General features: G+C 48.4%; 1 protein-coding gene across 1 annotated transcript in view; it reads right to left on the reverse strand.

Moving 5' to 3' along the window:
* Positions 1-4,443: 4,443 nt before the first annotated feature.
* GPC4 (glypican 4) overlaps positions 4,444-26,980 on the reverse strand; it is a 62,342-nt gene continuing 39,805 nt past the window's right edge. The window contains exons 3-9 of the mRNA XM_087728444.1: positions 22,788-23,179; positions 16,565-16,730; positions 13,045-13,175; positions 12,044-12,190; positions 8,955-9,091; positions 6,409-6,584; positions 4,444-5,031 (exon numbers count right to left, since the gene is read on the reverse strand). Coding sequence (XP_087584570.1) covers positions 4,823-5,031; positions 6,409-6,584; positions 8,955-9,091; positions 12,044-12,190; positions 13,045-13,175; positions 16,565-16,730; positions 22,788-23,179 — 1,358 coding nt within the window. The 3' untranslated portion in view covers positions 4,444-4,822. The remainder of the gene's footprint in view (positions 5,032-6,408; positions 6,585-8,954; positions 9,092-12,043; positions 12,191-13,044; positions 13,176-16,564; positions 16,731-22,787; positions 23,180-26,980) is intronic.

The following is a 26,980-nucleotide window of genomic DNA, read 5'->3' on the forward strand; positions in this document are numbered from 1 at the left end:
GGTTGTGAAAAAAGTTATTCCCAGCCATGTATGGTGGTTAAAAGTATATTCAGTTTAAATATATTCAATTTACTTGCTCTGCGTCAAGAGTCTCTGCTAGCTTGCTCTGATGCGGCATTGTTCTTGGGGCATTCACACATTACGTTACAATTGCCAAGCGATGGGCTGCATGTGGGAATCATCCCCACAGCCCTCATTTGCCCACTGACAAATCAGATTCTCCTCACCTGAGTTTTTATCCTGAGCTACACTCTTGTTTTTGCAATGGATGGCTGTGAAGGTTGGAGCATAAGGAAGGTTGAGCGCCAAAGGATGGAGGCCTCTGAACTCTGGTGCTGGAGAAGAAGACTCCTGCATTGAGTCCCTTGGACTGCAAGGCCTTCCAACCGGTCAGTCCTAGAGGAGATCCACCCTGACTGCTCTTTAGAAGGCCAGATCCTGAAGAGGAAACTCAAAGGCTTTGGCCACCTGATGAGAAGGAAGAAGGACTCCCTGGAGAAGAGCCTCATGCTGGGAAGGATGGAGGGCAAAAGAAGAAGAGGAGGATGGCAGAGAAGGAGGTGGCTGGATGGAGTCACCGAAGCAGCCGGCCTGAGCTTCAATGGACTCCAGAGGATGGGAGAGGACAGGAAGAACATTGTCCATGAGGTCGTGATGGGTCGGACACGACTTCACAACTATCTATCTATCCTGCGAGTCCCTTGGACTTCAAGGCCATCCAACCGGTCAGTCCTAGAGGAGATCCACCCTGGCTGCTCTTTTGAAGGCCAGATCCTGAAGAGGAAACTCAAAGACTTTGGCCACCTAATGAGAAGGAAGGAAGCCAAAGAATGGAGGCCTTTGGTGCTGGAGAAGACTCCTGCATTGAGTCCCTTGGACTGCAAGGCCATCCAACTGGTCAGTCCTAGAGGAGATCAACCTTGACTGCTCTTTAGAAGGCCAGATCCTGAAGAGGAAACTCAAAGACTTTGGCCACCTGATGAGAAGGGAAGGAGGACTCCCTGGAGAAGAGCCTCATGCTGGGAACGATGGAGGGCAAAAGAAGAAGGGGATGGCAGAGAAGGAGGTGGATGGATGGAGTCACCGAAGCAGCCGGCCTGAGCTTCAATGGACTCCAGAGGATGGGAGAGGACAGGAAGGTCTGGAGGAACATTGTCCATGGGGTCACGATGAGTCAGACATGACTTCACAACTAACAACAAGACTTGTTTTGGAAATCCCACTCCTCCCTCTGAGCTGAGCCTGATCACAACCTCGCAAGCACAAATAATCCCTGACTTACAACAGTTCACTTTGCCACCTTTCGGAGTTACACCACCACTGGGGGAAAAAAATGACTTAGGACCATTTTTCACACTTACGACCGCTCCCCATGGGCACGTGATTAAAATCCAGGCCCCTGGGCAACTGACTCCTATTTACGACGGCTGCCGTGTCCTCCTAGGGCGTCCCGTGATCCCCTTTTGCGACCTTCTGACGAGCCAAGTCAATGGGGAATCCGGATTCACTGCCCGACCGTATTGCTAACTTAACACAGCGATTCACTTAACAACGGTGGGAAGAAAGGTCATCAAATCTGGCAAAACTCACTTAACAACTGGCTCACTTAATCGTATGTGTGTGTGTGTGTGTGTTTTTTAATCAGGGCAATCCGGTCTACTCAAATATGGGACGGAGCATGCGGTCAAATATAAACCTAACATAAATTCTCTCTCACTTAGCGACAGGGAGCTCAACTGTGGTCTTAGGTTGAGGAGCGACCTGTCTTCTCTCCTCTCCGTCCTCTCTAAAAACTGAAAGTCAAAATCCAGGCGCAGGATATTCACGCTTTTTGGGTTGGTTAGCGTTAATCCAGAACAGGACACCTCTAGGAGTTCTTGGAAGGATAACAGAAAGAATAGCAATAGCAATAGCAGTTAGACTTAAATACCACTTCATAGGGCTTTCAGCCCTCTCTAAGCGGTTTACAGAGTCAGCATATCGCCCCCCACAGTCTGGGTCCTCATTTTACCCACCTCGGAAGGATGGAAGGCTGAGTCAACCTTGAGCCGGTGAGATTTGAACAGCCGAACTGCAGAAAGCAGTCAGCTGAAGTGGCCTGCAGTGCTGCACCCTAACCACTGCGCCACCTCGGCTCTTAAAAAAAAAGAAACAAGGAAATCCTTGGAAAAGAAAAGAAGGTGGGGGGGAAACGATGTTCTGAAAAATCCCTTTGTTAGGGGGACCAGATCTCAACACCGAACAGCTGGGCTCGAACCGAACCTCTCAATGAAAAGCAATCTAAGAGGGGTCTGTGGGGGTGTAACTCACTCCGTTGCAGACTCATTGCCTTTTTGGGGGGTGGGGGAGAGCTAAAAAGGAAATTCCTGAGGAATGAGGTAGTTTCTGAAGCAATGAGGACATTTTTTTTTTGGAGAAAAAAGAAGGCAGAGGGAGAAGAATTTCAGCTGTTTAAAATCCACACACATACACACACCATGCATATATATATATATATATATATATATACATTCCTTCTGCAGGTTTTATGTCTTCATGTACGTTTGGGGAGAGGGGGGGAAACACCCCCCCGCCAGCAAAGAGTCAGCGTAAATTCTGCCTCATTTAGCAAGAGGGTGTTTTAACAAATCAGCGAGCTCCTTCTGGAAAGATTACGCCCGTGGGGATCGGGTTCGTTGTTAAAACTCAGCCGAAGGCCTTCCAGATTTACCTAAAATTCCCTCGCAAGAGCACGCTTTAGGAACTCTGTGCTATGCGCTGAACGCAAGAACTAGGAATGGAAGAAAGATGAAAAAAAAACGTGACCCAACAAAAGGGCGAACGACAAAACCGCACCCAACTAAACCGTGTCGCTAAAACCACGACGTCATCAACGCGCCGACAACAGCGCGTCGACAGAAGGGCGATTTACAACAGCACGCCGGCAGAAGGGCGATTTAAGTTAAGGTAAGGGTTAGGTTTAGGGTTAGATTTAGGGCTAGGGTTATGTTTAGGGTTAGGGTTACGTTTAGGTATAGTTTTACAGCGTACTTCTGTCGCCGCGCTGTTGTCGGCGCGATTCAGCGCTCATTCGTCGGAGCGCTTTAGAACACGCGGTTTTGTCACCGCGGTTTAGTCGGGCGTGGTTTTGTCGTTCGCCCTTTTGTCGGCGAACTGAAAAAGAATGTTAAATTGCAAGAACGAAAACATTCTCCAACAATAGGCTTGAGAAACTTGCATGCGGGATGCCAACACCTTTCAAAAGTAGGACAGAGATGTAGATCGCTTTGGGGGGTCTTCCCTATAGGGCCTCCCGTGGCATTTTTGAGGAACCATTTCATGCCATTTTTCGGGCCGTTCCAGGCGGACCAAATATTTGGGAGACAGCCTTGCTTTCTCTCCACACAACCTCTCCTGGATCCCAAAAGATCATTTCCAAATTGAACGCAACGGTGACTGGACCGGATAGTCCGTCATTCCACTAACGAGGACCTTGGAAGAAATTCCAACCAAAATTTATTTCCCAGGAAGAAGCCACCACTAAGGGAAGCGAGTCCAGCTGAATCAACTGGTCCTTTAGATCTGACCCAGAGGCGCTTCCAAGCTCTTCTTGGGAGCCGAGGTGGCGCAGTGGTTAGAGTGCAGCACTGCAGGCCACTTCAGCTGACTGTTAGCTGCAGTTCGGCGGTTCAAATCTCACCGGCTCAGGGTTGACTCAGCCTTCCATCCTTCCGAGGTGGGTGAAATGAGGACCCGGATTGTTGTTGGGGACGATATGCTGACTCTGTAAACTGCTTAGAGAGGGCTGAAAGCCCTATGAAGCGGTATATAAGTCTAACTGCTATTGCTATCTTCTCTTCCTGAGCGAAATCAACCCCCCCTCAACATCCGAGATCAAAATGGCAGCTGAAATGATGCCATCAAATCCCCATCTTTCTGTCACATTGGGAGTGACATCTTGACTTTCTCTCCCACATCTGCAAACCCCCCCCCAAATGCAAATTGACCCCATCCTCTGTTAAGAGGGAGACCTGGATTCTCGTAAAAGGAAATCGAAGTACACGAAACCAACTCTTCACGCTCCCTTCTCAAAAATCCACACCTCTTTCTTCTAAAGAAGCACCTGTCCCAGGTGAGATCTGGGCAAAAGAGTGTGAATTTTTTTTTTTGTTGTGTTGTTTTTTAAGCACCTTCTCTCTTGGTCTACGAAATACGATAACTTTAAAAAAATAAAAATCTGTCCGCTTCTATAGAGATAACATTTCCAATTCCGGGAAAGAAAGTCATTCTTCAGATACCCCAATCTAGAATCGGTTGGTTTTTTTTTGCCTTTAAAAAGAAAGATAAAATAAAATTCAAGGAACAGAGCGATAAGGAAAGAAAGCCTGATTTAAAAATAAAAAATAAAAAATAAAAAAGCAACGAGACACACCAGGGCTAATGACAGGCCTGTATATACACACACACACTCGACGTCCCACATTTATTGTGGTTTCTCGGTCAACAGATGAGATTAACTGGCCCAAACGGTTTTTGTGATTTCAACCCGTCTCCCTCTTTCCGAAAAGTGAAAAGAGGGCAGGGAAGGGGGAAAAAAATTTTAAACCAGTGGCAACAAGAGTTTTTTTTTTAAACCTGTACATGGTGTTTTTCCGTTTAACTTACAAAGGAACTTTCTGAAACCTTCCCCAAAATGTCTCTCGGTGGTATAAACGTGAAATCCAGGCCCCCCTCGGCATTTTTATTTTTCGTTTTTTAAAAAAAAGTTCTTTTTTTTCCCTCCCTCTCCAACGGTTTTTAAAAAAATAATAATAATAATAATAAAAAGGAGGAGCAGGCTTAGTTATCTCCATTGTCTTTGAGCCAGGAGGAAGAAAAAGAGGCTTAAGAGAAGAACGGCTTCCGACGGGCCGAAGCGGACGGCCAAATCAGTCATTTTTTGATCGATTTTGTTGACGTTCTGTGTGACTTCGGTGGCGTTCAGCACCAGCTCAGGAGAGCACTGTTGAAATTCGCACCCGCTCCCGCTGCCTTCTCCGCTGCTTTCGTCACCTGGGGGGTGGGGGGAAGGAACAAAAAAAATAATTAATAATGATCCACTTTTTAAGATTCAGCCAAGCGTCTTGAGATTTCTCTTCCTGCCTCTGCTTGTGAATTCAGACACGGGTTATAAGCTAATCCAGTGTTTCTCAACGTTGAAGAAGGGTGGACTTCAACTCCCAGAATCCCTCAGCCTCTTGAGGAGAGGTGGACTTCAACTCCCAGAATCCCCCAGCCTCTTGAGGAGGGGTGGACTTCAACTCCCAGAATTCCCCAGCCTCTTGAGGAGGGGTGGACTTCAACTCCCAGAATTCCCCAGCCGCTTGAAGAGGGGTGGACTTCAACTCCCAGAATTCCCCAGCCTCTTGAAGAGGGGTGGACTTCAACTCCCAGAATTCCCCAGCCTCTTGAAGGGGGGTGGACTTCAACTCCCAGAATTCCTCAGCCTCTTGAGGAGGGGTGGATTTCAACTCCCAGAATTCCTCAGCCGCTTGAGGAGGGGTGGACTTCAACTCCCAGAATTCCCCAGCCTCTTGAAGAGGGGTGGACTTCCACTCCCAGAATTCCCAAGCCTCTTGAAGGGGGGTGGACTTCAACTCCCAGAATTCCCCAGCCTCTTGAAGAGGGGTGGACTTCAACTCCCAGAATTCCCCAGCCGCTTGAGGAGGGGTGGACTTCAACTCCCAGAATCCCCCAGCCCCTTGAAGAGGGGTGGACTTCAACTCCCAGAATTCCCCAGTCTCTTGAAGAGGGGTGGACTTCAACTCCCAGAATTCCCCAGCCGCTTGAGGAGGGGTGGACTTCAACTCCCAGAATTCCCCAGCCGCTTGAGGAGGGGTGGACTTCAACTCCCAGAATCCCCACGCCTCTTGAGGAGGGGTGGACCTCAACTCCCAGAATTCCCCAGCCGCTTGAGGAGGGGTGGACTTCAACTCCCAGAATTCCCCAGCCTCTTGAGGACGTGTGGACTTCAACTCCCAGAATTCCCCAGCCGCTTGAGGAGGGGTGGACTTCAACTCCCAGAATCCCCCAGCCATCACAGCTGGGGATTTCTGGGAGTTGAATTCCGCCAACTCTTCAAGTGGCCAAGGCTGAGAAACACAGAACTAAGTTAGTAAAACTAAAAATGGAGATGAAATGTAATTATTAGGAATAATACTGTTATGTTTGTTCGTATTGCACTGTATGACACCCAGGAATCAAACCATCCACGCAAAAATAAAAATACCTAATCTGAAAAGACGATGGGCAGTTGCATTTTTATGGCAGTTTGGATGGGTCCTCGCTTAACGACCTACGCCCAGAGGCCAATTCGGTAGGAAAACGTCCTCCTGGGGCACCCAACAGGCTTTGAGCTTTCACTTAGCGCCTCCCTCAAGATCCACTTACTGATATCTATGAAGTCCACGTCGTTGCCATTGTAGGCGTTCTTCAGCTTGCTGATCATGACGCGGAGGGACATGATTTGACGGCGGATCATGATGTCCGGCTTCGAAGTGTCCACTTCCACCTCGGGGTTGTTTGCCTGGTTGGCTAAGCCGTTCGGCATCACGGCGAAGAGGTACCTGGGGGGGGAAAAAGTTGGCGCTTCAGGTCAGGTGGAGGTAACCCCTCCATATACGTGGTGGCCTTTCGTTTTATCCATCCGTCCCCTCATTAGGGAGCAGCGTGACCAAGTCATTAAGAACCACTCCTCAGCTATTCTTACTAGGTATAAGTATTGACTTTACAGCGGTAGAGACTAACTTGATTCTGCATCTAATAACGGCAGCAAGACTGTTGGTGGCGCAATACTGGAAGAAGGAAGACTTGCCTACAATCCAAGAATGGACATTGAAAGTCACAAACTTAGCCGAGATGGCTAAAATATCGGCATATCTTAAAGATCACTCAAATGAGAGATAGAAACGAGACTGGAAAAAAATGGATTGACTATATACAAAATAAACACGGGACCAAGAAACTCCAGTTAGCCTTTGCTTAAGATCAGAAATGACTTAAATTGTTTAAAGTTAGTTCAGTAAGAAGAAGCTAAGGTCAATGTAGAGATGTCATTAATTTCTTTATTTCTTTTTTTCTCAATAGATTTTAGACTGTGTTTGTTAAAAATCCATACCGTGTACGGGTTCTGGGAAGTCGGGGGGGGGGGGGGGGGAGGTGGAGGGGGGTTGGGGGGAGGGGGGAGGGAGGGAGGGGTATATATTAGGCTAGACAAGAATTTGGTGGTAAACTAGAATTATTTTGATACACAAGAAATTGTACTTCGATGTCTTACTGATTGAGGAATGATGAAATTTAAAAAAAAAAGAAGACCAAGCAATGTTATAGTTTGATTTGTTCTTTGTAATCTGTAATTTGTGATTTAGTTTGTTGGCATCTAGCCAATTAAAGTTTATTTATCAGACCAGCAAAAAAAAAAAAAAAGAACCACGGTTAAAAAAATAAATAAAAACCAAAGTAATATCGTTCCGTGACCCGACAAATGCGCGGCTGACAAATGCGCGGTGACAAAACCGCGACGTCGAAAGCGTGCCCGCTAAAGTGCGCTGACAAAACCGCGCCCACAAAAGTGCGATTAGGGTTTTTAGGTTAGGGTTGTTAACGTTGTTTTCGCGTCCCACTATGTTGTTTGCTGATGGCACGCTTTTGTCGGCGCGCATTTGTCGGTGAACCATATTGTTCTGACCCAGCTCCCCAAACGCAACAAGCCCTCTGTAGTTACCTCGATGATTCCTTTATTAGCAGCCCCGGCAAAAGCTTCTCTCTAAACGCAAGCTAAGAAGTCCATCCGGCAGGGAGATGGATAGTTGCCGGCCCCATCTATTCATCTCCGCCCCCTGCTTTTGATCCCCAGAGCTAGGGTGGGGCTTCGCTAGCAGCAGTGGCTCTTCCGTCCCGAGGACCGGCCCATAGATTTCCACTGCTCTCCTCTCCTCTGCCTTCTGAACCTCCACACGTCAATCCCTGGACCCAGCTGTTCCTCCTCTTCTTCATCAGCCACCTCCAGACCTGGGGGCTGTTGACTCTCCACCTGAGGGCTGACGGATGGCCCAGCCTCCATCTCTGTCTCTCTGTGCCATCTCCATTCCCTCTTCCCCCTTCGGAGCTCTCAGGTTCCCAAAGAGCTGAGGTGGCGCAGTGGTTAGGGTGCAGTACTGCAGGCCACTTCAACTGACTGTTATCTGCAGTTCAGCGGTTCAAGTCTCACCGGCTCAAGGTTGACTCAGCCTTCCATCCTTCCGAGGTGGGTAAAATAAGGACCCAGATTGTGGGGGCGATATGCTGACTCTGTAAACCGCTTAGAGAGGGCTGAAAGCCCTATGAAGCGGTATATAAGTCTAACTACTATTGCTAAGGGTGATTTGTTAAGCTTCAATGGTCTCCTGTCTCTCCAGATTTTCTGGTCTACCAACAACATTTTCAGCCTGTGTGCAAATCCGACAGCGGAGATTTCTCAATGGAACAAGCCACGATTAGCCAGGAATGCATGATCAGTGAAGGAACTAAGCCGTGGTTAAATGCAGCACTGCAGGCTACTGCTAGATCAGCAGTTCAAATCTCACCGGCTCAGGGTTGACTCAGCCTTCCATCCTTCCGAGGTGGGTAAAATGAGGACCCAGATTGTTGGGGCAATATGCTGACTCTCTGTAAACCGCTTAGAGAAGGGCTGAAAGCCCTATGAAGCGGTATATAAGTCTACTGCTATTGCTATTGCTATAATCACACCCGGTTCACAAGGAACATTAAACCAGGAAACATGGATGACAAAACCGCAGTAGGATGCTAAAAGCACCCTCCCTCTAAACACCAAGCCCTGCCGGTGGATTCTGCCATGGCGACTCATCGACCAACCATGCTTTTCAACGCTTCTTGCCTCTACGCGGCGCATCAAACGAGCCACCTGCAAAGCCTGAGCATCAAAGGCTCCTTTTCACCTGCTCTTGTTCTTTCCGTTCCAGCATTCTTCTTCGTGAACGTTGCCGGCGGCCATCTTCTCGTTGCTGCAGATGCTGCCGGGAAGGGAAGACCAAAACTTCTTCGCTTGCTTCAGTTTCTCCTTCACGTCGGTCACCTTGGGTTGAACGAGAGGAAATCCAGCTCAAAAGGGGTCCCCTTACGCCATGCCACCTTCCCCCTTCGTTATCAGATGTTGCCTTATCTTATCGGCCGGGCTCTCTGTTGGTTAGCTAGTTGAGGTTCTCCAGAGCCGTGGCACGACAAAACCGTGCTCCACTAAAGCGCGCCCGATTAAACCGCGTCACTGACGTCATCAGCAGGGCGACAACAGCGACCGCGGACAAAAGAGGGCGCTTTAAATAGCGCTTTGAAAGCAAGCCGATTCAAGTTAAGGTAAGGGTTAGGTTTAGGGTTAGGGTTAGGTTTAGGGTTAGGGTTAGGTTTAGCGTTAGGTTAAGGGTTAGGTTTAGGGTTAGGTTAAGGGTTAGGGTTAGGTTAAGGGTTAGGGTTAGGTTTAGGTTAAGGGTTAGGATTAGGTTAAGGGTTAGGTTAAGGGTTAGGTTTAGGGTTAGGTTAAGGGTTAGGGTTAGGTTAAGGGTTAGGGTTAGGTTAAGGGTTAGGGTTAGGTTTAGGTTAAGGGTTAGGATTAGGTTTAGCGTTAGGTTAAGGGTTAGGTTTAGGGTTAGGGTTAGGTTAAGGGTTAGGGTTAGGTTAAGGGTTAGGGTGAGGTTTAGGGTTAGGTTTAGGGTTAGGATTAGGTTTAGCGTTAGGTTAAGGGTTAGGTTTAGGGTTAGGTTAAGGGTTAGGGTTAGGTTAAGGGTTAGGATTAGGTTAAGGGTTAGGTTTAGGGTTAGGGTTAGGGTTAGGTTTAGGATAAGGTTTAGGGGGGGTTAGGTTTAGGTTTAGGGGTTAATTTTAGCTTTAGCGTTTACAGCGTGCTTTTTTCTCCACGCTGTTGTCGCGCTGTGATGACGTCAGCTACGCAGTTTCGTTGAGCGCGCTTTAGTCGAACGCGGTTTTGTGGTGGAACCCTCCAGAGCAGAGTTTCTCAACTTTAGCCTTTTTCTGACGGGCAGATCTCCCAAAGGTGCTTTTTCAAGAGGCAAGTGGGCTTTTTTGGAAGACACTTCTCATCCAAGACGCTTCTTCACCCCTGACTGGATGGTGGGGAAGGGAAGGATTTATGCTCCTTGCAGACAACTGGTCATTTGCATCCTTTTAGAGGGTACTTGAGGCCGATTGGAGGTTTAAATGTGTGCTCGGCAGAGGTGGGTTCCTACCGGTTTGCACTGGTTCAGTAGAACCGGTTCATCAAATCTACCGAACCGATTAGAAGAGGTTCCACCAGTGGACCCGGAAAGTAGGCCACACCTACAGAAGAGGTTCCAAAAAATTTTGAAACCCACCAGTGGTCCTCGGGGGTCACCTGAGTGGTGCCAGTCAAGAGCTGAAGAAGCTTCTCAGATGACAAGCGAAGCATCTTCAAAGAAAAACCAGAAAGCCTTGTTGCCTCTTGAAAAAAAATCACCTTTGGGATAACCATGTCCTGGATGACTGAGAATCCCCATAGACATAGGATAGATGGACTTCAACTCCCAGAATTCCTCAGCCAGCCTTTGGAGTGGTAGCATCTGGCTCTCTGTGGAATGCCATATCTTGGTTAGATCGGTCTCAACCCAACTGGCCTTTGATAAAGGACTTAAATCCAGCCTTGGAGGCCAAGAGGGGTTTTAAACCCCTTAAGTTTAGTCATTTTAACACTGGCTCAAAAGCTACATTTTTTTCTTGCGGTTTCACGATGTTTTTTAACTGTAATTACTATTTTACTACTGCATTTTGTTTTCGTGAGATGGGCGGCATCTCCGTGACCCGTCAAAACCGCGGTCCACAAAAGCGCGCTCGACGAAAGCGCGCATTTGACGTCATCACAGCGCGACGAAAAAAATTAAAAATTGAAATAAAAATAAAATTAAAGCAAGCCGGTTCACATAAAGGTAAGGGTTAGGTTTATGTTTAGGGTTAGGGTTAGGTTAAGGGTTAGGGTTAGGTTTAGAGCGTTAGGGTTACGTTTAGTGTTAGGTTAAGGGTTAGCGTTAGGTTTAGCGTTAGGTTAAGGGTTAGGTTTAGGGTTAGATTTAGGGTTAGGTTAAGGGTTAGGTTTAGGTTTAGGGTTAGGTTTGGGGGGGGTTAGGGTAAGGTTTTCGCTTTATTTTTACATTTATCGATCACAGCGCGATGTTTTCGTCGCGCTGTGATGACGTCACGTACGCGCTTTCGTCGAGCGTGATTTTGTCGTCCGCGGTTTTGTGGTGGAACCGGCATCTCATCCATCAATTGACCAATTGACCTTCCCCTACTGGGGAAGGTTACCTTGCAGGCAAATGGGCATCAACTCTTAAAACTGCCCAGCTGACCTGGTTAATCTTCGGACCACCACCACCACCGCCCAATCTGAAACAGAGCAAAGCCAAGATCCATCTACTTTAACGATCTTCATAATTGGGGGAAGGGGGACCTATCTTTGGGAGGTCAATGCAGAGCTGTGACATGTTGCTCCCCCCAAAAACTTGACCACTGGGGTTCAATTGGGCTATTGCGGCCCTTCCGAGCCAATAACGGCCGGTTCCACCACAAAACCGCGGTAGACAAAAGCGCGGTCGACGAAAGCGCGTATGTGACGTCATCACAGCGCGACAAAAAAGATCGAAAAATGTAAAAATAAAGCAAAAACCTTACCCTAACCCCCCCAAACCTAACCCTAAACCTAACCCTAAACCTAACCCTTAACCTAACCCTAAACCTAACCCTTAACCTAACGAAAAACCTAACGCTAACCCTTAACCTAACGCTAAACGTAACGCTAACGCTCTAAACCTAACCCTAACCCTAAACCTAACCCTTATCTTTATGTGAATCGGCTTGCTGTAATTTAATTTTTATTTCAATTTTTCGATCTTTTTCGTCTCACTGTGATGACGTCACATACGCGCTTTCGTCAACCGTGCTTTTGTGGAACGCCGTTTTGACGGGTCACGATAACGGCCATTAGCCAGGGCTCTGTACTCACCAGCCGATCCAAACTCGTTCCCGCGGCCGTTGTGGGACGTTCCTCTGGGTTGTAAGGCCTAAAGCGGGCGCTGAAGCCGCTGTCTGATGCTGAGCGAGATTGTCGGGTTTGTGCCACCATCTTGGGTTGCCCGCAGCCTTGAAAAACCTAGGCCAATGAAGACACGTGAGGGGCATCAAACCTTTCGTGAACTTTCTCTACAAACTGGTTCTCCCCACCCAGGGATTTCATGGAGCACCTTGTAGCAGCAGGCTGGAGGTCCGTCCTCCTGTAACCTTAATGACCTTCAGGAGGTGATGGACATAATCCTTGAACACCCTGGTAAGATTGCTGGAGATAACTCCCTTCTTTGCCTACGATGAATTCTTGGTCATCTATGGTGACTGGCCAAGTTTTTTATATTCAATATTTACATATCATGGCCCCAATTAGTTGGCCAAGAGATTCAAACCAAGAGGTTTTTCTGTTTTGGAGCGCTAAGTAGTTAGAAACTTTTGTAAGGATGAAGACTTTCTCACAAAACATCCAACAGACGACAAAAGGGTGAAGCCGCCAGAGATTCCTCCTGCGCTGGAAATGTTTTCCTGAAGTACTCCTTCTAGGCCAGGAGTCAAGTCTCCTGCGGCTCTGGAGCTGCATGTGGCTCTTTCATACCTCTGCTGCGGCTCCCTGTCGCCAGTCGGCATCACAATTTTGAGAGGAGCTTCTGGGGTTTTTTTTGGGGGGGGGAGCTGGATGTGCCAGGAGGAGACTCTATGGCAAGGGGTGAGTTTTCCGGTCAGCTCCACAATTAATAGGGCTTTCGGTTAGGATAGGTAGAGGAAAAAGGATGGCGAACTAGGAGGAGACTCGATGGTGGGGGAACCGGATTGAATGAGGGGATTCCAGTTAGGACCTTTGTGGCTCTTTGAGTGTTTAAGGTTGCCTGTTCTAGGTCAACCATTCCCCTTCTTTCTTCTTGCTCCCCCTCCCTTCCTAAACAGACCCCCCCCTCCGCTTACCTTTTGAGACACCTGTAAGCTGTTTTCTTGCATATTCATGATGGCGTCTGAAATCTTCACATCGATTGGATCCATGACAGACTCAATGTTGAAGGGACCTTCCAACCTCTCGGCCAACAGTAGCATTGAATCTAGACAACGAAAACCAGAGACAAGCAGAGGCAGTTGATTAGAGCTCACGCGGGGCTCAAAATCTTTTTTAAAAACCTGGAATTCCAGGAGATAAGCAGACCAACGTATGTCACCCCAACTGATGCCTTCAAGAGGATCTGGAGAAGGCCCCAAAATTTGTCCAGAACAAAACTACTTGCTGTCTCCCTCCCAACCCATCCTTCTCAGCTCCTTCCACAGTCCACCGAATCCGTGCCCGATTGATAAACAGTCCCATTATTATAAGCCACAGTTAACAAGAGTTTTCTGTCCCTCCAAACCCACTTAAAATTTGAAACCATTCCCCTTCTCTTCTTTCATCACCAGACCAGTTTCTCTCCGGTCCCCCCCCCCCTGCCCTGAACAGCCCCATTAAACTGGGTTCTTGAGAATGGCAAGACAAAATAGTTCCCAGTGGTCTCCTTCTGGAATATTGTGACTTCCCAGTAAGGCCTACAGTTGGGGAGTCTCTGGAGCAGGAGGTTGGCAATCTGTGGCTCTGGAGCCACATGCGGCTCTTTCAGCCCTCTGCTGCGGCTCCGTTGCTCAAAGTATCTGTCACAAATGTTAATGTGTGACACCCGCCGGCAGGCGATTTATTGAGCTTTTCGACCCTTGGTAGGTTTTGAGGCTTCCGGTCTTTTTTATGATATAAATTCATTAAATTTACAATTTACATTTTTTTGTGGGAAACGGATCCAAATGGCACCTTGAGTGTTGAAGGTTGGTGACCCTTTGCTCTAGAGGAAACCCATCTGGTTTTTCTCACCCAGGGTTGACCTTGAGCCCAGCAAAGGGGCAACCACTCAATTCCCCACCACCACCACCACCACAAAATATGAATCCCTCTGCCCTGACCAGCCCTTGGGCATTGAGACATCGGACATCGGCTAAACTCTGTTTGACGGCTGTTGTGAGAATATGACACATCTGGTTGGTCTGCTGCCCTTCTCCATGAGCTCACACTTTTAGAGCAGAAAAACAAGCATCAGCTTTACCAGTGATTATTAATTGTGATTAACAGCCCTCCAGCTTGGGCTGCCGAAAAGCGTGACCCGTCAAAACCGCGGTCCACAAAAGCGCGCTCGACGAAAGCGCGCATTTGACGTCATCACAGCGCGACGAAAAAAATTAAAAATTGAAATAAAAATAAAATTAAAGCAAGCCAATTCACATAAAGGTAAGGGTTAGGGTTAGGTTAAGGGTTAGGTTTAGAGCGTTAGGGTTACGTTTAGCGTTAGGTTAAGGGTTAGCGTTAGGTTTAGCGTTAGGTTAAGGGTTAGGTTTAGGGTTAGATTTAGGGTTAGGTTTGGGGGGGGTTAGGGTAAGGTTTTCGCTTTATTTTTACATTTATCGATCACAGCGCAATGTTTTCGTCGCGCTGTGATGACGTCACGTACGCGCTTTCGTCGAGCGCGATTCTGTCGTCCGCGGTTTTGTGGTGGAACCCCGAAAAGGGTTTATGAATCTATAGGAAGGGAGCGTGTTAGGAAGACAGCGCAGCGTCTCGTAGCCCAGGTTGAAAAGTCTGGGCCCCACCGTTCTCTCGGCTTCCCCGCCCCAGCCCTTCTCATCCGTCTCTTTCGCCTCTCGTTCCATCCGCCCGCCCCTCCAGCCAAGCCTCCCCGGGGGGAGATTCCAGCCTCTTCAAATTGCGCCCTTCTCCGAAATGCTGCAATCAGAACAAATTATCTAAAATAAATAAGACCATCTGCCTTCCCTGCACTGTTTACTCAAAGTGGGCTTCAGGTCTTCCTGTTTCCAGAGGCAGGAGTCAAAGAATTGCGGGGGGAAAAAGACCCTCGGGCTAAGAGGCGCTCCAGAACTTTGGCCGAATCAGATGTTGAGGAGAGAAAGGAGGACACGGGTCTCCTAGCTACCGGGAAGAATGGTTCTCCTCAAAGAAGGTGAGCTGAGAGAGGTTTCCAAAAGGAAACTTATGAAATTAGGAGACCACAAGAACGAAAGTCCTTCCGTCTTGGCCACTGAAGTGCCAAGGGGTCAATTGCTTCAGAAGTCCTTCAGAAGGCCGGCCAGCCATTGACACATCAACATACAATGTCCTGGTGCAAAGCCAGGACTCAAGGGGTCCAGAAATGAAGGGGAAGGAAGGAAGGAAGGAAGGAAGGAAGGAAGGAAGGAAGGAAGGAAGGAAGGAAGGAAGGAAGGAAGGAAGGAAGGAAGGAAGGAAGGAAGGAAGGAAGGAAGAAGAAAGGAGAGAAGGAAGGAAGGCTAAAAAGAAAGGTGGAAGAATGGAAAGGAAGGAAAAAGACAGAAAGCTGAAGGAAGGTGAGGGAAGGGGAGAAGGGAGGAAGGGACAACAAAGAGGAAGGGAAGGAAGGAAGGAAAGAAAGAAGGAGAGGAGGGAAGGAAGGAAAGACAGAAAGTGAGAAGGAAGGTGAGAGAAAGGGAGAAGGGAGGGAGGGACAACAAAGAGAAAGGAAAGGAAAGGAAAGGAGGGAAGGAAGGAAGGAAGGAAGGAAGGAAAGGAGAGAAGGAAGGAAGGGGAAAAAGAAAGATGGAAGAATGGAAAGGAAGGAAAAAGACAGAAAGCGGAAGGAAGGTGAGGATAGGGGAGAAGGGAGGAAGGGACAACAACGAGGAAGGGAAGGGAAGGAAGGAAGGAAAGAAAGAAGGAGAGGAGGGAAGGAAGGAAAGACAGAAAGTGGGAAGGAAGGTGAGAGAAAGGGAGAAGGGAGGGAGGGACAACAAAGAGAAAGGAAAGGAAAGGAGGGAAGGAAGGAAGGAAGGAAAGGAGAGAAGGAAGGAAGAACAGGGGGAAGGGAGGAAAGAAGGAAGATGGAAGAACGAGAAGGAAAAAGACAGAAAGAAGAAAGGAAGGTGAGAGAAAGAGAGGGAGGGAGAGACAACGAAGCCAAAGTGAAGGAGGAAGGAAAGGAGGAAGGAGAGAAGGGAGGAAGGGTCTCACACATGCACACGGACCCCTTCTTCTCCTTCAGAAGAATTACTACTCTCATCCTTCCACACCCCTTACTGATCCTTGCCCTCAAAGGATATCTACATTGGAACCAAAAGCCCCTTCACTCCACAGTGGCTTCCTAGCTCCCCCTTTTCAGGGTCTTCTCCATGGGGGAGGGGGGGACACAAAGTGCCTTTTGGGGCGAGAAAACTGAAGAACCCCACCCCACAATCCCCCCCACACCTTCTATTCCATTTTCCCCTGGGTCTTCTCCACCAACCTTTCCCTGCATGAGAAACTGAGGGTTTTTTTTTTAGCAGTGGGCAAAAGCGAATGCCAACCATCTCCAACTCTGAATGGCCACCTTTGTGCTCTCCTCAAAGGCCCCTTTTGTTCCATCATTTAAAAAGAGGGAGGGAGGGAGGGAGGGGCCAACCCAGCCCTGCTCACCTATGAAGTTGTTCCACTCGTTCTCCAGCTCCCCCTGGTTGGCCAGGCATCCGCGCATGACGTTGAAACAGTAGTTGTAACAGGGCTTGACGGCCACGAAGCCACGGCAGAACGGGCAGTACATCATCTTGGTCAGGGCGTGAACCCCTTGGGGCGTGGGGTTGACCTTTGAGGAGAAGGGGAGAGAGAGGAAGAGACACCACGTTATCGGCGCTGGCCGTCACTTAAGAAATGGCTCTAAGGCTGTGTGGCACGCAAAGTCACGCCACCCGGCACGCGCGACCTTGCCCGTTTTGTTTCCCGGGTTTCTGGCGAGCACGCACATGCGGCGATCAGCTGCCCTTCGCGGCAGTGCCGGAAACCAGCGTGCTGATTGACGGGTGCCCATGCGGGCCAGGACCTGGAAATCCGGAGCACAATCCCTTTGCCCGTGCTTTTCCAGAGCACAGCTGTGATGAGCAAGCACATTTTTTTTTTTTTTTTTTTTTTTTTTATTGGAAATTTATATGCCGCCCTTTTCCCTGAGGGGACTCAGGGCGGCTTACAACAGTGAAGGGAGGGGGTGCAAGACAGGACTTAAAAGAAAGGAATAGTGATTAAAAGAAAATTAATCATAAAACACAACATTCACTCAACATTCGGGCGGGGTGAGAATAATCCTATCCCCAGGCCTGACGGGATAGCCAGTTCTTGAGGGCTGTGCGGAAGGCCTGGACTGTGGTGAGGGTACGGATCTCCACGGGGAGGTTGTTCCATAATGTCGGAGCAGCAACTGAGAAGGCTCTCCTCCGCGTAGTCGCCAGTCGGCACTGACTGGCGGATGGAATTCGGAGGAGGCCTACTCTGTGCGATCTGATCGGACGCAGGGAGGTGATTGGCAGAAGGCGGTCTCTCAAATAGTCAGATCCACTACCATGGAGCGCTTTATAGGTGGTAAGTAAGACCTTGAAGTGCACCCGACGATCAACAGGTAGCCAGCGCAGCTCACGGAGGATTGGTGTTATATGGGCGAACCGTGGTGCGCCCATGATCACTCGCGCGGCCGCGTTCTGGACTAGCTGAAGTCGCCGGATGCTCTTCAAGGGCAGCCCCATGTAGAGCACATTGCAGTATTCCAGCCTAGAGATCACAAGGGCTCGGGTGACTGTTGTGAGAGCCTCCCGGTTCAGGTAGGGCCGCAACTGGCGCACCAGGCGAACCTGGGCAAATGCCCCCCTGGTCACAGCCGACAAGTGGTGGTCAAAACTCAGCTGTGGATCCAGGAGGACTCCCAAGTTGCGGACCCTATCTGAGGGGGATAAGTTTTGCCCCCCCAGCCTGATTGATGGAACGTTAGCCAAATTTTTGTGACGTTTCCACGTCACAAAATGTGACGTTTCCACTCAACCGTTTCCAAATGTGACGTTTCCACTCAACCTTTTCGGCGCTCGGTGCCAAAAAGGTTCTCCATCCCTGGTCTACGGCCATGAGGACATTGTCATCTCCACCTACAAGGCCATAACTAAGAGTAAAGGTAGGTATGGAGGCCTTCCAGGACTCCTGGACTTGCTGTAGCCAAACCACCCTGGGTCCAGTTTGTGCCCCAATTCTGCCCACCTCCAATGACCACCTTAAAAAAAACACAGATGGGGAACGAAAAGGAGAAGACACCAAGAAGGCCACAGCTGGAAGTTAAGACAGGTGGGACACCTTCCACAGCTATCCGTGGCCCCTGGAGCTGCTGAGACTTATGGAGGTGGTGTATCCAAACTACCTTGGTTCATTTTTCTGCCCACCTCCAATGCCCACCTTAAAAAACAGATGGGGAAGGAGGAGGAGACATTAGATGAACAGATGGTTCTTCCTGGCTGACGGAAGGAGAGCTTCCCTTGGGAAGCCAACCATGGTCCTTTTATCAACAACTTAAATTGAGATGCCGTCCCCCCTCCCCACCTCACCCCATTCCGACTTCAAAATCTGGAGACCAAACTTTCGTATTTGAACACCCAACAACCCATCCGCCTATCTCCACATCAGTTGTCAACATCTCACACCTTCTTCTGCTGCAGGTGGATGGGACCCCCGGGGACACGTGAAGGACTCTACAATTATTTCAATACAATACAATACAATGGCAGAGTTGGAAGGGACCTTGGAGGTCTTCTAATCCAACCCCCTGCTTAGGCAGGAAACCCTACACCACTTCAGACAAATGGTTCTCCAACATCTTCTTTAAAGACTTTCAGTGTTGGGGCATTCACAACTTCTGGAGGAAAATTATTCCACTGATTAATTGTTCTAGCTGTCAGGAAATTTATCCTTATTTCTAGGTTGCTTCTCTCCTTGATTAGTTTCCACCCATTGCTTCTTGTTCTACCCTCTGGTGCCTTGGAGAATTAGCTTGACTCCCTCCTCTTTGGGGCAGCCCCTGAGATATTGGAACACTGCTATCATGTCTCCCCTAGTTCTTCTTTTCATTAAATTAGACATACCCAGTTGTTGCAACTATTCTTTCAGACTTCAGGAGAGCCACAAATCTTGTAGAATAGAATAGGAGAGTTGGAAGGGACCTTGGAGGTCTTCTAGTCCAACCCCCTGCCTAGGCAGGAAACCCTATACAGTTTCAGACAAATGGCTATCCAACATCTTCTTAAAGACTTCCAGTGTTGGGGCATTCACAACTTCTGGAGGCAAGTTGTTTCCACTGATTAATTTTTCTAACTGTCAGGAAATTTATCCTCAGTTCTAAGATGCTTCTCTCCTTGATTAGTTTCCACCCATTGCTTCTTGTCCTGCCCTCAGGTGCCTTGGAGAATAGCTTGACTCCCTCTTCTTTGGGGCAGCCCCTGAGATATCGGAACACTGCTATCATGTCTCCCCTGGTCCTTCTTTTCATTAAACTATACCAGGGGTCAACAATTTGCAGCTCTGGAGCCGCGTGTGGCTCTTTCATCCCCCTGCTGCAGCTCCCTGTTGTCGGTCGGCTCCTTCTTTCCAATCGTGCAACAGAACGAGATACCAACAATACACTTTGCAGGTTATTTTAATCCACTTCACCACATGTGTGCCGTGCGTAGGCAGATGAGCACGGAGAGTTCCCGTTTTTAATTTTTTTCGAAATTATAGGCAGAAGGGCAAGGAATCTGTGAACTGTGAAATCTGTTAAATTTCTCCCACGATGGTGAGGGCGAGAAACATCACACAGAACACGACGCAAGAGGTCACAAAGTGGAACCAGAAGCAGATTCGGAAGAGGTTAGCATCAAAGGTGAATCCCACCACTTAAAAGCCCAGAACTCTGTTCTGCAACATGACAACAGTGTCACACCCAGAAGCCATATTTTACCTGTCCCATTTTCCCACAGTAGATTTTCCCCGCCGAGCTTCACTTTGTACAGAAAGAGGCAGGGATTACAAGATTTGGCTGAAAATCCAGACCGTTTTCCTTCCTAACATCTTTTTTCCTCTCTCTTATTTAATCCCGATTTAATCAGGGTGAACCTTGGTGACTTTAAAACTTGTGAACTTCAGCGCCCAGAATTCCCCAGCCGGTCATCCAATTCCGAAGGCTTTTTCTTTCTTTCTTTCTTTAATTTAGAGCAGGGGGTTTCCCAAATTGTTGACTTTCAAGGCCTGTGGGTTTCAATTCCCAGAACTCCCCCGGCCAAAAATTCTGGGAGTTGGAAGTCCTATGGTGACTTGGTAAAAAGTCACCGAGGTTGGACTTACTGTAGGTGATCCCATCCCAACCAGAAAGCGCAGAAGAATCTGGAGGTGACCAGCCCACCAGATTGGGCAACTTCATGAAAGTAAATTGGATTGGCCAACATTTTGGGAGAAATCTTTCCAGTTGACCTCTGATCTCAGGCAGCGATTGGGACCTTATGGCATTAGGTAGCCCTTTTGAGACCGCGACCATGCCAACAAATGCACCTGGCTTATTAGGTAAAGGTAAAGATACCCCTTGGACATATGTCTATTCGTTCCCGACTCTAGGGGGCAGTGCTCATCTCCGTTTCAAAGCCGAAGAGCCAGCGCTGTACGAAGACGTCTCCGTGATCATGTAGCCGGCATGACTCAATGCCGAAGGCGCACGGAACGCCGTTTCCTTCCCACCAAAGGTGGTTCCTATTTTTCTACTTGCCTTTTTTAACGTGCTTTCGAACTGCTAGGTTGGCAGAAGCTGGGACAAGTCACGGGAGCTCACTCCGTTTCGCGGCGCTCGGGATTCGAACCGCCGAACTGCCGAACTTCTGATCGACAAGATCAGCGTCTTAGCCACCGAGCCACCGCGTCCCTTACCTGCTTATTAGTAACCACTTTTGACCCTTTTCAAAACAACCCCTGATTAATGACTTAATTGGGGCGTGGGCCCAAGCTGCTGCCAGAATCTATTCATGCCAAAAAAAAAATCTCCCCCCCCCCTCCCTTTTTCCTTCTTTTTGGCTCCAGCATAATTTGAATGACATTTAGCCATATGGTCTTCATTACCCAGAAATTTCTCTAGTCTATGAGTTGCAAAATATCAGGTTTCTCTCTTGCATGACTCACTGCGGGGTCTGGCTTACACATATCTCCCCCTTTCTTCTTTTTCTTCTAAATATGTATACATATATATATATATATATATATAATAAGATTGCCCCAAGGTTTTGCAGGAAATCTCCGGCGTTGCCCGGCAATTTAAACCTGTTGATTTGAAATGCCTGTCAGGGTTCAATAATATTGCAATCCCCCACGCTGGTTTTTTTGCTATTGACAAGGGGGAAATGAGAGAATACGTCGAAGGAAAAGTTCTCACAGCCCGAAGATTCCAAAAAAATAGCTTGCATAAATTCCCATGGACGGAGAACAGGGCGGTGGGGTGGGAATGGACTGCAAAACCGCCTCCAAAATTTGTAGCAGGGTCTGTTGGGGGTCTCTGCGCTAATCTGCTCCTTGCAAGCAATTAGGCTGAATTTAAAGAGTGCCTTTAATTTAAATTTAAAGTTGCCCTTAAGGGCAAAAGATTTGCAAGGGCCTTGTTCAAAGAAGACCGAGAAGCAGAAAATCACTCAGTTTTTCTTCATTATCATCACCTTTCTTCCTTCCTTCCTTCCTTCCTTCCTTCCTTTCTCTTTCTTTCTTTCCTTCCTTCCTTTCTTTTTCCTTTCTTCCTTCCCTTTTCTCTTTCTTTCTCCCTCTGCATCTCTGTCATTCTCTTTCTCTCTCTCTCTTTCTTTTTCACTCACTGTCTCTCTTTCTCTCTCTCTCTCTCTTTTTTCTCTAACCACTGAGCCTTGGTGGCGCAGTGGTTAGAGTGCAGTACTGCAGGCTACTTCTGCTGCCTGCCGGCTGCCTGCAATTTGGCAGTTCGAATCTCACCAGGCTCAAGGTTGACTCAGCCTTCCATCCTTCCAAGGTGGGTAAAATGAGGATTGTTGGGGGCAATATCTGACTCTGTAAACTGCTTAGAGAGGGCTGTGAAAGCACTGTAAAAGCGGTATATAAGTCTAAGGACTATTTCTATTAACAGAAGGAAAACAGAAGGTCCACTTGGACCGATGGGAAAAAAGTGAAATTTGCTCTATTATTAAAGCCAAGTAAACGCACTGCCTTGTTTCGAATCTTCGTCCATGGATCTCTACCGTCTCATGAGGTTCTCCATGAAGATGGGCCTACGGTGGAAGCAGCCATGGGAGGGGTGGATGACCCCAATAGATGGATCCTCTTTTTCATCTCTTTCATCACACACACTTTCTGACATTGTTTATGCTTTCCTACAAGTTGACAATAGCAACTGCACATCTGGAGTCCTTCCCAAATTTGGAGACACACCGCAGCTGCGATCTTCCCTTCTTGGGTTCTCCCTGTGACTTGTTTTCAAATTTGGGTGATTAATGCGATCTGTTGTCTGGGGGACACGGACACACATACACACAGTCTTACGAAAAGGTGATTCCCCCCCACTTCCCACAACCTCAAATGGGGCCCTGCAAGCTGCCCAGAGCCAAGGTGGCGCAGTGGTTAAATGCAGCACTGCAGGCTACTGCTAGATCAGCAGTTCAGCGGTTCAAATCTCACCAGCTCAGGGTTGACTCAGCCTTCCATCCTTCCGAGGTGGGTAAAATGAGGACCCAGATTGTTGGGGGCAATATGCTGACTCTCTGTAAACCGCTTAGAGAGGGCTGAAAGCCCTATGAAGCGGTATATAAGTCTACTGCTATTGCTATTGCCCACCCCTGAAGCAGGAGCCCCCACTCACCGCGGAGACCTTGGCCACCACATCCTTGGCCACGGCCAGGCCTTGGGCAAAAGTGCGAGCTGCCACGAAAGCCCGCGTCACCTGCAGCTTCAGCTTCCGCGGGACGTCGCCGAAGGGCTTCAGCTGCTCGGTGTACTTGCTGACGCACTCAAGGTACTCCTCCGAGAAGTGATACTGGGGGTTGACCAGGCGGAACATGCGCTCGAGGAGGCGGGCCCAGAACTCGTTCAGCGTCTCCTCCAGGTTGACTCTGCCGCCCGCGTAGTATCGCTTCAGCTCCACAAAGAGGTCCTTAAACACCTCGGAATTCTGCATGTACAGGAGGCCGTAAGTCCGTACAAACATGTCGTTCAAGGATTTCTCGGCGTTGTCCAGGAGTTCCCGGAAAAACTCTGTGGAGGAAGAGAAAGGAGAAACTGACTGCGAGGAATGGGTCACCGTCGAATGTGACGTCCTGGAGAACGTCCCACCAATGTTTGGAAGGAATCCGGGGTGCCCACAGGTTGGGTTCACTCATTCGGTCATTCATTCAGTCACACTGCATCCAGTTTTGGTCGCCACGATGTAGAAAAGAAGCGGAGACTGTAGAAAGAGTGCAGAGAAGAGCAACAAAGAGGATTAGGGGACTGGAGGCCAAAACATTTGACGAACGGTTGCAGGAACTGGGTATGTGTAGCTCAGGAGTCAGGAACCTTAAAACAGCCACAGAGGTCCTAACCAGAAGCCCCCCGTTCCATTCTGGAGCTGACCAGAAGTCCGGTTCCCCTACCATAGAGTCACCTCCTAGCGCAGCATCCTTTTTCCTCTGTCAACCGGAAGTCCGGTTCCCCCACCATAGAGTCTCCTCCTAGCGCAGCATCCTTTTTCCTCTGTCAACCGGAAGTCCGGTTCCCCCCACCAGAGAGTCTCCTCCTAGCGGGGCATCCTTTTTCCTCTACCTGTCCTAATTGAAAATCCTATCAATTGTGGGGCCGACCGACGACAGGGAGCTGCAGCAGGGGGATGAAAGAGCCACATGCGGCTCCAGAGCTGCAAATTGTTGACTCCTGGTATAGTTTAATGAAAAGAAGGACCAGGGGAGACAGGAGAGCAGTCTTCCAATATTTGAGAGGCTGCCCCAAGGAAGAGGGAGTCAAGCTATTCTCCAAGGCACCTGAGGGTAGAACAGGAAGCAATGGGTGGAAACTAATCAAGGAGAGAAGCAACTTAGACCTGAGCAGAAATTTCCTGACAGTGAGAACAATTAACCAGTGGAACAACTGGCCTCCAGAAGTTCTGAATGATCCAACACTAGAAGTCTTTAAGAAGATGTTGGATAGCCATTTGTCTGAAATGGTATGGGGGTTCCTGCCTAGGCAGGGGGTTGGACTAGAAGACCTCCAAGGTCCCTTCCAACTCTGCTATTGTATTGTATTGTGTTGGGTTGGAAAGACAAGATGGTTAAACCATGACTGTGCTGTTGAAACGACTACAGCTGTTTTGTAGATACGGCACATGTAAAGAAAAAAAGGGGGTGGGACGGGGCTATGGATACAGGATGCTAATCCCCATCTTGATCTTTTGACTCTCTATGACAGGAATATTAAGTGGAAGCTTGTCTACGCTTCCACTAGAAATAGAACAATAAGCAAAAGATTTAAGAGTTAATCAAGAAGGGAGACTGTTTTGCATCGTTTTCTGGCCCAGAAAAATCCAACTCGATAAGTCCATTCCTTACTTATGCTTCTCACCTATAATCCCCAGCAATCAAAGCAAGTAGTAATTAATAGAATGAAGGACATGGAGTTCCAAGAAGAACTGAATAGGTTGCCTCTCCACAGTAAGGACAGAATCAAACAGGGTGTGTGGGAATCGGCAAGATCTCTAAATGACCTGATCACCCCAAAACAAAGAATAGCTTTCTTCAGAGCCAGATTTAACATTCTCCCTTCAGTACTCCTCCAGGGCAGGTATAAGAGAACACCTATAGCCGAACGCGTTTGTATATGTGGTAAAGGAGAAGTGGAAGATAATTCACATGTTCTATTACACTGCGAGCTATACGGAGCTTGTAGGTCTGCACATATTCTCCCCTTATTAGAGAGATTGCCAGGGAGGGCAGACAATTTTTATCTAGGCTTTCTCCTCCGGGACACTAACCCGGTTACCACGTATGCAGTGGCGAAGTTCTGTGTTGCTGCAATGTCCATAAGAAAAAAATTGGCTACAGAAGTATAGTACCATCTTGCACCAATTATCTGGACATACCTCTAACAATCTTTGGACCATCATGTTATTATCCACTTTTAATGTCAATACTTTTGAATTATATTTTAATGTTAGTATTTTTTGATATGGTGTAAAAACTAATGTGCATTGCTGGTCTTTGACTGTAATAAAGATTTTACTTACTTACTTACTCACCTATTATGTCAAATCTAGAGGTCCATGTCAATTTAACCCCCAAATAAGCATCAAAACAATGAAGGCAACCTTATCTGGATACATAGATGGTATGTTCACCACAGTGGTGGGTTTCAAAAATTGTTGGAACCTACTCTGTGGGTGTGGCCCCCTTTGTGGGAGTGGCTTGCCACCCATGTGACCGGATATGAAATTATGAATTAGTACTTAGGTCGGTCTAAGTAGCTATTCAGAAACTCTGGCATTGCAAGTCTTAAAGCTGTCAAGTTACAAGATCCTTGCCAGTGGTGGGTTTCAAAATTTTTTGGAAGCTCTTCTGTAGGTGTGGCCTGCTTTCCGGGTCCACTGGTAGAACCTCTTCTAACCGGTTTGGTAGATTTGACGAACCGGTTCTACCGAACTGGTGCGAACTGGTAGGAACCCACCTCTGGTTCACCACCAAATCAACACAGTTGGCTCAAACTCGGTTGCCTTTCTGCGTTATGGGAACCCAGATCATTGTGGTCTGTTCAAGGCTCAAGAGATCATCCAAAGCCAGGGGAAAAAAGAAGATTGAACCTACGCAGACCGCAGCCATCCCGTCTTCACACAGAAGAGTCCAACTTCAAAGCCTCAATCATCTTCCAGGAGTTCAGCAAGGATGCGAAGTGTGGTCCCTACTGTCAAAGAGTTGGCCAAGTGGACATGCAATGGTCTTGGAGGGCCCAAGAAAGAAGAAAACCAACCAGCCACAGGAAGATGGGTTCGGAGCAATACAGGTGTTGGTTGGGGGAATATTCCACCCCACATCTGGAAAACGCAACCTCTGTTCTGACCGAGGCTTCCCAAGAGCCTGAAGCCAACTCCTTGTCCCGACAAAAAAACCCTTTTTATTAATTCACTGCGAATTCTGCTCATTCACATCCAGCAAAGTCTTTCAAGGGAGGATTTACTGTCACAGACTTTATCTGGCTTGGAGAGGTGCCAAGGCTGATATCTGCGAAACGTGGCGAGGAGTCTCAGAAAGTCACGAACCAATGAAGCGAAGTCATTGTCTCCTGCAAACTCCACTCCCCTTTTGCTCCTCTTTTGTTTCCTCTGGGAGGGGCCATTCACCATCTACCTGTGGCCTTACTCCCAAGTCGACCCCTGTTCTTTAGCTGTTCCCTTCGTCTGGCAACTCTAAGCACGCGGACACTGGGAACAGGCTCCAGCTGTTCTTCTGCCCCACTGATGTCTGACTCTGAAGGCAGCTGATAACTGGCATACAGTCCTGGCCCCCTCTCTGCCTCCGATACAGAGCCCTCGTCAGAGCCTTCCCTGGACTCCAGGACTGGCCCAGATTCCTCCCCAACCCTCCTCACTGTCCGAATCTGCCGCCAGCTCTGCTGGCCACTGGTGGGCCACAACCACCTCAGAGAAGCGAGTTGAACAGATGGGAGGCCCTCTGCAGCCAGAAAGTACCGTAAGGATGGTGTTCAGGAAGGGCTCCTCAGAGAAAAGTCAAGAAAGCACCACAAGAAATATATTTAACACCGCCGTGTAATATCTAATAGGGGACATGTCTCTGTAAGATGAAACAGTTGGGTCTTCTCCCAGACAGCTTCTTTGCGAGATGACCACCAGCCACCCGCCCTGCGTGGAACCGTTTTATGAGTTAATGTCCCTCAAAACTGGGGAAGAATCCAGTGGAGGATGGATTCCCAGGGCGAGAGAATCCACAGGGTTGGCATTTGGACTCCGCGCAGCCAAGCCAAGCCCTTCCTGGGAAGGTGGAAACATTGGTGGAGGCTTCATCCACAGCTCCGGTC

This window comes from Thamnophis sirtalis, unplaced genomic scaffold (genome assembly GCF_051295495.1).
Source record: "Thamnophis sirtalis isolate CommonGarterSnake01/CBP01778 unplaced genomic scaffold, rThaSir2_p1.2 scaffold_13, whole genome shotgun sequence".
In the NCBI taxonomy this organism is placed as follows: domain Eukaryota; kingdom Metazoa; phylum Chordata; class Lepidosauria; order Squamata; family Natricidae; genus Thamnophis; species Thamnophis sirtalis.